This window comes from Strongylocentrotus purpuratus, unplaced genomic scaffold, assembly GCF_000002235.5.
Source record: "Strongylocentrotus purpuratus isolate Spur 01 unplaced genomic scaffold, Spur_5.0 spur5_scaffold_1, whole genome shotgun sequence".
Lineage (NCBI taxonomy): Eukaryota > Metazoa > Echinodermata > Echinoidea > Camarodonta > Strongylocentrotidae > Strongylocentrotus > Strongylocentrotus purpuratus.
The window spans coordinates 3,346,950-3,358,505 of NW_022145594.1; the positions used below are offsets into that span (position 1 = coordinate 3,346,950).

The 11,556-nt window shown below is 37.9% G+C and overlaps 1 protein-coding gene across 1 annotated transcript; it reads right to left on the reverse strand.

Annotated features, from left to right (window-relative positions):
- Nucleotides 1–404: 404 nt before the first annotated feature.
- Nucleotides 405–11,009, reverse strand: LOC105440341. The gene is made up of 5 exons (XM_030977513.1): nt 10,968–11,009; nt 7,686–7,851; nt 5,709–5,989; nt 3,463–5,153; nt 405–644 (listed from the first exon to the last, which is right to left on the reverse strand). Exons 2-5 carry the CDS (start codon nt 7,775–7,777, stop codon nt 450–452), a joined length of 2,259 nt encoding a protein of 752 aa, XP_030833373.1. The 5' UTR covers nt 7,778–7,851; nt 10,968–11,009; the 3' UTR covers nt 405–449.
- Between the last annotated feature and the right edge of the window lie 547 nt (nt 11,010–11,556).

Genomic DNA, 11,556 nt, shown 5'->3' on the forward strand with positions numbered 1-11,556 from the left:
CCTGCATTTAAAAGTGTAAGTTTTTCACCTTGTTTGGATTGGATCTATACTTTATGCTATAATCTTTGAGAAGATATATTCTTCTGTCAAAAGAACCAGCATTATTCAAGAAACAGGTTAGTTTGAAATCTGTCTGACCAGTACGATGCAGACCACCTTATGTGTGTCTGCATCAGAAACAGATTTAGTTTTTAAACATCTGTCACATCTGGCCACTGAAGAAGAGTGTGACACTAACCTGTTTCTTTTCTTCTCTTCATTTTTTTTTTTTTTGTGGACAAGTCATTGCGCTCCGCCTGCCGGATGGAGGGTTTTTTAGGCCATTTTTGGGGTTGTTCACATTGTGTCAAAAGAACCACCATAAATGAGATATTGAAAGGAATTACAGAAAAGTAAAATGTACATTAGAAAAAGGAATAGATGGTAATGGAATGAACTTAAATTAAAACTCAAACATATCTCATAATTGTGGATGAACTGCTCACCTTTGATTCTTTTCCTTTCCTTGCAAGTGTTTCAAAAAAACAATGATGGAATGCGGCATCATGAAGAAAAACTTCCTTCAAGGATGGCACGGAGCACATCATCTCTGCCACATCAAGTGACATAGTAGGTCCACAATCTCTCCAAATATTGAGCTTAACCTGGATAAAATGACAAAGTGATCACTGATGAGATGCAGAATATAGATGTTCACTTGGATGTAAGCCATACATGAGTAACCTACATGAGCGGTTGCCCTAAATTTGCTGCTAGAACTACAGAGAGAAAGAGGGAAAAGGAAATAACCAAAGGTACAGGCTGAAGAGCTATTGCCATGACATTTCATATCAAATTCCTATTTTTGCAAAAGTAGGAATATCTTATCTTAGTTTACCATGTAAAGTCTAAGAACAGGTTTCTAAGGAGATTAATTAATTCCACACCATCTGGTGCCTCGATCATATCTTAATCATTTATAAATGTAATAGGAATACCATCACTAAATTAAAAGGGGGGATACAGAGCAAAAATTTAGGCTGGCAAAGATGAAAAGAAGAAAAAATGTTGATACCCCCGGCATGAGCACAGTTGTATGTATTCAATCTTACCAAAGGAGAGTGAAGCAGAGGATGAATTAAAATCAAAATTAATAATGTACATTTATGTTAAGAGTTGCAATTTCAATAACACCAATTTTACACTGGGCCAAGAATATCAAACAGATTCCTTTGTTGACCTCTGTTTACCATGTTTGCTCCTGTTAAACATTCATAAACCAAGAATTGCGATTTTAATTAGGCAAGAGATATTTTTTTTTGAAGGGATGAAAATGGGCAAACTATTGATGAAGTTTCCTGTCCCCAAATTTTATCTCATCTAAAAGGTATAGATGCAATGTGTATGCATGTGCCAGTACATACTACATAATAACGTAATTGAATTGAGTCAATGCCTAATATATCAATTTGCATGTTCTGAATTTTTTCTTATTCCTCTTCCACCCAAATCACATTTGTTTTGCATGCAGCTAGTGCTTGTTATTCCTAATTAGGTCCTTTTCTCTATCCCAATTCCTTTCAAATTTTTTATGCATATGCTTTACCATCTCACCGTCTGCACTAGCTGCTGAACTTCGTCCAGGCGCCATTTTGACTGTTTCGGGACCGTTTACATGCCTTTCTTTCAGCCTACCTATCTCCCCTATCCTAGATGCTACAGACTTCTAAAAAAATACTGTAAATAGTGCAAGAGTTGCTCTTAATCTTAAATATACAATTGGTCCTTCAAAATGCAATCTTCATACTCTAAATATAAGGCCGAAATTCAACAATCGCTAAAGTTCTTTAAATATTGACCATTGAAAAAGAAAAATTACCTTAACTTTGTCATATCAATCTCTTTCTGTCTGAAATATGTACAGCATCTTTATCTTTGCATTGCACATACCGGTATACATCTATTTCTCCTGAATTTTACACATCAATAGTCATGCATGATATGAATTACATCTGACAATGGATGTTTATGGGGCCATAGCTCCATCATGCCTAAATTTATCAGTAACCTTTTTTGGATCTAGATACTTCAAGATATACACTTTGCAGCAACAACAACAAATAAATTCATCCTACCACTGACCAACTTTGCGAAAAATTGCTCTCGAAAACCATACTTTTCAGGATAATTCCATAAAAACTTCAACATACACTGTACATCTATTTGCAAACTTTATACCTAGGTCTATGAAACTTAACAGACATGTGTAATCGTGTATCAAACTACTTGACAACCGAATGCCAACTTTGGTAAAATTTCATGACGTCGATCATCACTAGGTTAATTTTTAAAATGTTGAATTTGCTATGCATCACATACAATGCGTGACATGCGTGACATGCTTGTAGTACCTTAGTGTGCATGACAATGGGTTAAAATGACCACAATGGAATAGCTTTTCAAATGGTTCCATACACAGTATATGTTCACTCAGTAAATTTTGAGTAGATCGATATTGGAAGCAGGTCACAATTCGGATTACGCAGGTTTTCTGCCCAACTGTAACACGTATCGGCTATGACGTCAATTTTATTCTGGATGGCCAAACTCAGGGCATGTCTCATAGCCCAATTTTGAAAACCTGTCATCCGGACGTTTTAGATGCCTTTTTATATCCTGCATTACGATGTATCGCTCTATATGCGTCATGTATTGGTACGTTAGGATGCAAGGCCATATACATGTAGGTTAAAGCATATGGAAAACCATAGGTGCGTAATGACATGTGCCTTGGTGTGTTCATTGTACATAGGATCACCGATCTAATTGCTCAGTTAATTTATCTGCTCAAAGAAATAGAAATACGGGCATCAATGCATGAATATCATCACCGATAGCAGTTCTAGCTAATTAATGATGCATGTTCCGGTTTTTTCAATAATGTATATAAATAAATTACTTTGTGCTATGCTTACTAAATTGCTTGGGTGACTACACATTTCGACTTCGCATTTTAACCTGGTGACTCTGGGTATTGGTGCTAATGCATTATTTTTAATACAAATTTCTTTATTCCATTGTCTTTTAATTCTCCCCTCTAAATTACATCTTTCTCTACTGTTACGATTTCTTCATCTGTTTTCCAGGAACCTATAATATACAAACACTGCTTTTTAATAGGTTCCTCACATTCTAATTAATCTATTATATGAATTGAGAATCATTGAGACGTGCTCATTTATACTACATGTATTGTATAATTTTTTATTTAAATGTATGTCCATATTTTTGGGGAAAATGTGGAACAATAAAAACTTGAACTTAAAAACTTGAACTTGAACAAGTTTAACAATTGTTACTGTTTAAACCTCCTTGATGCATCCTTCCATAATTATATTCTTGTCCTGTAAGAAAATTGCAAAAAGATGTAATGTAAGAAAATGGATGAACTGATTTTGTTTATCAAACTATGATCAAACTTACCACATGTGGTCCAATGAATGCATAACCAGCTACAGTGTGTGCTGTCGTGTATGTGCCTATGGTCAGCACAATCTCCTCTGATGAAAGCTTGTCCCTCACCAAGGCTGCTACATCTGGGTCCTCACTCTCAAAGGCTACATCAACATTGAAATCTAACTTTTCTTGCCAGTTAAAGAAATTCAAGCTGCTTATCGGTAGTCCCTGAGGCATAGAGTTCATTATATGGGTTGCAATACTTTTGTGCTGTGACACAGTGAAGTACAGGAGATACCTGAACTCCCAATTCCTTGGCAGCACTACTTGCTCAATCAGCCTGTTGAATTCATTACGATCTGATTCATACAGGGAAGCAAGATGGACTCCAGCCATGTACTCCTGAAACAGTTTGTGAGGGAAGAAGACTGGCAATTGCACATAAGAATTCCCCTTATGCATGTCCATACTAGTGGTAATTCTGTCCTCCTGAGACAAAATCCCGACCCTACAGGCAGTGTCCTTGGATTCTGGGCACATTTTGAAATCATCTTCACCGAAAACCAAGGTATTTTCTAGCAGACCATGGAGGGCCTGCTTGGCAATTGGTCCAAGGAGCTCATCAATTGTTTTCAAATAGGCATGAAGTGAGGGGCTGCCTACTTTCTTCACCTCTTTTTGAGCATAATGTTCTTTTAGAAAGGCAATCATTGTTTTGAATATTTGAGAAAAAGTTTTCAGTGATTTCATTTCCTTTAGTTTTTGCTCACCAACTTCTTTCCACATAAGACACAACATGGCTACATATATAGGATAGTGGGCCATGTTTTCAGATATGACATCATTCTCACTGGTGAACTGGATAAGCTGATTTGCTTTATCCTCATTATTTGGAAAGTATTTGTGAATGTAAACTGACAAATTCTCTCTGTTGAAACCCTCCACATGAATGAATGTGTAGAGCTTCATTAGATCACCATCGGATCTGATCTCTACTGCTCTCCAAGGGCGAGTGGTAACCAAGACTGGGCAAGAGGCAAGTTGATCTGAACAAAGAATATCTACAAGTCCTATATTACCAGATGAGCTGACACTTGGCTGTGATGGCTGAAGTTGCATTTGATCAGTAGAATTTGAATTACAGGATTTTGTCTTCACGATTTCACCACTGACTTCGTCTAGCCCATCGAATGTGATGAATACCTTGCCAGGATTTGACTGGATATACTCAGTAATCTGAGAAACCGTTGCTGGATTGTTTTTGTCCAGATAAGACTTTGCAATCTCGCCAATAGTGTGTTGCTTAAATTCACGTAGAGGAACAATCAAGACCCACACAAAGTGACTGAAATGCCTCCCTTCAATCCAGTCCCAGGCAATCTTAGCACAAAATGTAGTTTTTCCAGCCCCTGCCTCTCCCTGAACCATGATCCGCTTGGGGAACTCTCCATTAACTTTGAGATCGAGGATATCATTGTAATCTAGCTTTCGCTTCTGTTTTCCATGTTCTTCTAGTAAGAAGAGATTAGTATACATGTCTTTAAACGGCACAATGGAAGCAGGATCGAGAGGATCAGCTCTAATCTTACATAGAGTTGACCTGTACTTGAACTTGAAATCATTTGCACACTGCTCAACCAGTTCAGGAGAAAGTGGTTTGGTCTGAGATTCAGCTGAAGGAGGTTTGGTCTGTGATTCGAGCAGTCTTGATGGCCCTCCTAAAAATACATAGATAATCCATATTCACATGGTTACACATAAACATGTATTTTGATACATCTGTAAAGATTTTAAAGGCATGAGGCTAATAGTGTGACCTACAAATAGGTGCATGCACTCAAGTGAAGACACAAAGTCCTACATGTTTGTCTGAATTTGTATGAAGTCATGAAGTAAATTATGCATCCGTGCATGTGCAGATGCATAATTATAGTTATCATAATTAAATGACGCAAAAGAATATAATTTGTTTGAAGAACATGTACACATAAAGAAAGCTGACAAACATTAAATTCTGCCGTCACTCAAAGAACTTGTACTATACTGGTGTACAGAAAAAAAATTAAGATTAACAAAGTTAAATAAGTAAATTATAAAAACATACATGGGGCCTGAAATATTTGACACTTCTGTAAATTGTGGCAAATGTACATGTATAGAACACAGAGCATCATTCACTTTATCTAGATGGTAAAAACTGACTTTACTTTCATGCATGGTTTTCTATATCTTCTGTTGACATAGCAAGACTGCAATAATTAGTATCTGTTTACCTGTGCTGTTTGGTTCATTGAGTAATCTGTCTGATAAGCCACCCAAGTCAATCTCTCGTAGTTTGTCTGCCAAAAGCTGCCGTTTATTTGAGTGTGGAGGTTGCTGCATGACATTCCATTTCATGAATACCCGCAAAAATGCATTGGTATAGTTATTCCACTTCTGAATCAGGATATTCTCTAGCTGAGCATAAGAGAACCCTAGGGATATCCCTACAGCCTCGTAGTAAGATGGTTGGATATCATGGGCCAGCTGCAGGAACTCCATGTCACTGACATTACTGTAAAATGAATAATATATTAATTGGGTATGATAGGATATTAGTTAGAGAGCATCGTATAATGTGATACTCAACAATTTGTATAACATGCATGCTTGAGCATGCAATATATACAGCCTAGGAATATCAGAATATAATGCCTGTGATATTAACAATTGAAAGATATTGGCCCAAGTTGCAGGTCAGGGCAGTATTGTTCTGTAAAGGGTAATTATGCCAAAAAAGCAGAGTTAAGCAGTAAATACAATAATTACGATGATGATATAAGTAATAATAATAAGAAGAAAAGGATTACTATACTACTTGTCAAAATAATGATGTGTACATTAACATTACTACAATTGATTATGATGATGATAATGATGATTATTATTATTGTTATCTTTACAATTATCATCATCATCATCATTATTGTTATTATTTTCATTATTATTACCTTCATCATCATAATTATTATCTGTATCATGCAAAATATATGTAATCACTATGGCCCGAATTCACAAAGGAGGTTTACATTTAACCCATGGTTTAAACCTTAATTTACAAAACCCATGGTTTAAAAATTAGCGCAAAATAAGCATACCTTGCCTTGCGCGCGTCTAATATTGGACCTCTTGACTGTGTTGCGCTTATTTTGCACTAATTTTAAACCATGGGTTATGTAAATGAATGTTAAAACCATGGGTTAAATTTAAATCTCCTTTGTGAATTCGGGCCTATAAGTTTGTTCTATAAAATGATGATTTCAAGTGTCACATTGATCTCATTCATGATAATTGACCACGTTGTGTGGTTTGCCTTGTTTAAGGAGGTTGAGTTCTGGGAAAGGTGACTAAAAATAGTGAGCTTTTTCACACTTTTCATGTTAGTGTGGAAGAGTATCAAAGAACAAAATCTTCCTTGAAAAAGACAGGTCACAGCTCTACAAATGCCCTCATTTTTTAAATATATATGACAAATTTTTTGTTTTTGACCACATGCACTTTCCTACCGCCATGTTTGTGGAGTTCCAAATACACATTTCTGTGTCCAGACTGGGAAAAATTATCATTTTGACAACTCACAGTATACACCAATATACTTACATGTACCGGGGTATGTGCTACAGTACATGATCAACCTTTCCAATCGATTCCACGCTGTTTCTTTCGCAATGCAATCACGGAACTATAGGTCCCTGTTTCATCAAACTTGTTATCAATCAAAAATGCTAAATTTCTATGACATTCCTGATCTCAGGCTCTCAGCAGAACAAATGCCACAATAGACCAGTTCACGGTTAGCACATCTCTGTAATCACCCTGAATATCCACAGATCTTCAAAACATGAAGAGGTCCCACTTTGTACATTATGAAATAATCACTCCTACAGTGATGGAGGTGCTACAATATAGCCTTTGTTTCCCCTTTTCAAAGAATACTTCCACCTGTGTATCATGGAGTACACTGCTTGTGCATAAATAAATATTGATTACATAACTTCCATGAGCACATATCCGGTATTTCGTCTCCGTATTTTTCACAATTTGTTCTGCAATAACCTTTATCTGCTCTTGCTCAGACTGCAACCGTGAACTGGCTTATTCTAGTAGCTTATAACAGTAATTGTAACTTGTTACTGATAACAAGGTTTATGCAACAGCTAGGGCCCAGAACGTCATTGTTAACCCTGAAGGTGCTACTAGTATATGCATACCTTGCTGCAGTGTTAGGACCTGGATTGGTTTCAATGTCACCAGATCTCATCAAGAGGATCAGAAGCAGATAGAGAAGGCAGAATCCATCCATGGTGTAAGATATCCTTCTCACTCGACAGAGATTTAGTCCTCTGGAAAATGGTGATATCACATGGACGACAGTATCTGAAAACAACATTCAAAAATATAAATATTAGGTATACAAAACAGATGGAGTAACTATCCCTGAGAGTTTCAATTCACTACATCTATAATAGCTTTTAAGGTTTTGGGTGCTTTACTTCAACGTCATAAACTTTTTCGCCCATGCCTCCTGAAACCCGTCCTTTGGAAGGAATGGCTGGGACCAGCCAAGAAGATGTGCCTTGCAGGGTTAATATTCACGAAATGTTGTATCTGGGCAGAAAAACAATGATTTCGTGATTTTCTTTTGTGTAGTCGCCAATCAGGGCACCCTTCCCCAGCATGCAACGAGTGTCATCATGTATTGCAGAGTCTACACCATATATAGAGATCCCGGGAGTGCATTCAAGGCTCCTCGGCCCAGCAGTGTCAAGAAGAGGCACAGGAATGGAATCAATTTAATAGATAAATCTTTGTTAAGTGCCTCGTTACAAATTATTTCATTCACCGGTTACAAATAATTTAATTTCAATAGTGAGAATGTGAATTGCAAACATTATAGTTGTCGCTCCATGTAGGACAAACATTAGGCCATGTAAAATTGATTACATGTTGATTGTCCGGATTTTTTTAAAAAGAGGAGGAGGGTGTACCATGTTATTTGATATTTGATATTTTCCCCAAGATGGCTGCCGCATGTACAAATAGTTAAAAAAAAAAATTAAAAAAAAAAAAAAAAAAAAAATCAAATATCAAATATAAGGAGGCGGGCAGAAAAAAGGAAGCGGGCGGGGACGATCAACATGAAATCAATTTTACATGGCCTTATTCTTGTCCTAACTAACAACATGGAATACATGCAATTTGCATTCTGACTATTGAAATACAATTATTTGTCATAGGTGAATGAAGTTTGTAACAAAGATTTTTTAAAGGGGAGGGTTTTAAAATTTGAAAATCGCAACGTCAGTGGGGGGGGGGGGGGGGCGTAGTAAGCAATTCCCCCCCCCCTTCCGACACTTTTTGAGGACAATTTTCGCAGCAACTCAGCCAGCGGTGATTAAGCGTGGGGGGGGGGTGGGGGTAGAAGCACATTTTTTTTTTTTTTGCCCCGTAAATCTGGCATTGTGGTGTGTGTCTGTAATCCAGCTAAAAGTAGAAGCGCAAACTGATTCAGCAGAGGACGCAGGTTCGAAACTGAGTCACGTCTTTCTGATGGTGACGTTAAAGGTCTGTCCCCAGACGCAAATAATCATATCTGATTGATACACGTCTGTAAAAATCCAATACACACACACACACACTGTCTACTATGAAGTATGATTAACAGTAATTTGAAGAATTTTAAATGCAATATTCATTAAAGGTAACACAAAGTTTTGGTATGGGGTCATGAATTTGGTTCAAATGAAAATATTGGAAGCAAATGTGATCCTACAATATTCGGTGATCGTTGGTGCGGTTGAAATCAAGTCTAAAGTTATGAAATTGTAAATAATAAACTCTTTATGTTGTATAGTTCTCTCTCAAGGTCAAAATATTAATTAAGCCATTAAACAATGTTCTTGACTAATCAACCAATTGCTATTCCCCTTTGGAAATTACATAGGCCTATAGATCTATCACAACTACATATTCTGAGATTTTCATGGTCGCAGCTACCATTGTATGGCCGTAAGAGCTAGATCTATTTGAAATTTACCGTGAGCATCAGTAAATTTTTCTCGAAAGCAGAAGAATTAATTTTAGGGGCTAAATTTTTCTAGTGCTTATAGTCTATAGACCTAGATCTAGTAGTAGATCTAGACTAGTCAAGATCTACATCCAGGCACAGGATCATCCAAAATAGACTCTAGAGTCTAAATCAAAATTGTTAAGAATCACTATCCAGCCAATTTTAAAATTTTCCCAAAACTTTGTATTAGGCTATAGATCTACCTTTAATATTTAAAGACTATATCTAGACACTCCAATTATGACATTCCTGATATGACCCAGCAAGCAAGATATAGGCCTAGATGTAAAACGACTATGGTGCAAGACCCGGAAGCTGGGACATAGTCATAGCCATACTCCATAGACCTAACGTTAGGCCTAGACCTAGACCGAAAGCTTCAGTCTCTATACCGTCGGTTGTTCCACTGAGACTACGTCTGGCTCCACTAGACCTCCGGTTATAGAGACAGAACGATCGCCTATGCCAGCCTATGTTGAAGATATCACGGCTAGATTTTAGCCGTTAGGCCCCTCCCACAAACATGAACAAACTTGCCACGGCCGTATTGTTATGCCCCCAAAATCCCCCAAAATGTCATTTTACCTCGTGCATATCCAATTTTACATTAGGCCTAGGCTATAATACATCGGTTCCACTAACTAACTTGATTGAAATAATCCGTTTAATGGTCCCTTTTAAGGAAATTATGGGTCAAAATCGACATCCATGTTGAAAATCTTGCAAGCCGTGTTAAACTCTCGCTGCCGTCAATCTCATCCCTTCTAGTCTACGCCGAAGGCAAAATGATTATGAAGGAAAAACTGTGCGCCATCTGTAAGGTAATAAATCAGTTCCACTTACCAACTTGACTGAAATAATCAGTTTAATAGACTAGTCTAGTCCCTTTTTAGGAAATTATGGGTCAAAATCGGAATCCATGTTGAAAAAGATTTTCAAAATGGATTTCGATTTTGACCCATAATTTCCTAAAAAGGGACTATTAAACTGATTATTTCAGTCAAGTTGGTAAGTGGAACTGATTTATTATAGCCTAGGCCTAATTTACAATATAACATGCTCGAGGTAAAATGACATTTTGGGGGATTTTGGGGGCAAAACGCTACGACCAGGACTGGCCGTGGCGTTAGCAAGGACATGTGTATAAACGGCTTCCGTCTCTAAAGAGAGAGCCGACCCTACCCCAATAAGAGGCTAACGAACGAAAGAGACGGAAAATTCGGTCTAGCCTAGACCTAGACTAGATTTATATTCGAATTACACTAGACTAACCTGGCTTGGTCCTTGTTTCACTTCAGCTGTTCAGTCTGATTAGGGTCTAGTCTATGTTTACAAAGGTAGCATTTCGTCGACAGAATTAAATCTAAATCAGCATAATAAAACTGAAAAAAGATCTTAAAATATAGTAAGTTCAATCACTCACTGAATCGAACTCGGAAGCGAGGTGGCGTGGCAGTACGGTACAGTACGCGTGCACAATTCTGGCAGAAAATGGCGACTGCACAGTTCGGTGGGTCGCGGCCGGAACAAGAAACAGAGCGCGCAAATAAAATAAAAGGGGAATCCCCGGCTGCGCGTTTTAGCCTATAGTCTTTTACCAAGCTAGATATCTTCTTCGCTTGCGCGGGTTACACACCCGGCCCGGGGGGGGGGGGGGGGGGGGGGGGGGGGGGGGGGGGGGGGGGGGGGGGGGGGATACTCAGATTTTATTTGGACGGGGTTGTGCCGCTCGAGCCTCAAAACCCATACCCAATACCAGGGGTCATTTAAGGGCATTTTCCTCGAAAAAAAGACAAATTTTCCACAATTTTCTGGTGTTTTTTTGCACACAAAATTTCGCAAATTTTGAAACCATTTTTAATGGTGTTCTTGTGACAAAAGTGACCCATTAGAGCGGTACATCCCCGTATTTCTATTATGTGAGTACCCCCCCCCCCCCCAGGGGGTACAGAGTGTAGACAATCTTCATAATATCTCTACGTGTGGTGTAGAATAATGACAATGTACATCAC

Excerpts from the sequence above, each read along its gene's own strand:
- LOC105440341 (XM_030977513.1), bottom strand. The coding sequence starts at position 7,777 with ATGGATGGATTCTGCCTTCTCTATCTGCTTCTGATCCTCTTGATGAGA. Across the intron at positions 5,990-7,685 it reads GGTCCTAACACTGCAGCAAG|TAATGTCAGTGACATGGAGT; the intron begins GTATGCATATAC and ends TTCATTTTACAG. Across the intron at positions 645-3,462 it reads CATTCATTGGACCACATGTG|GTTAAGCTCAATATTTGGAG; the intron begins GTAAGTTTGATC and ends CATTTTATCCAG.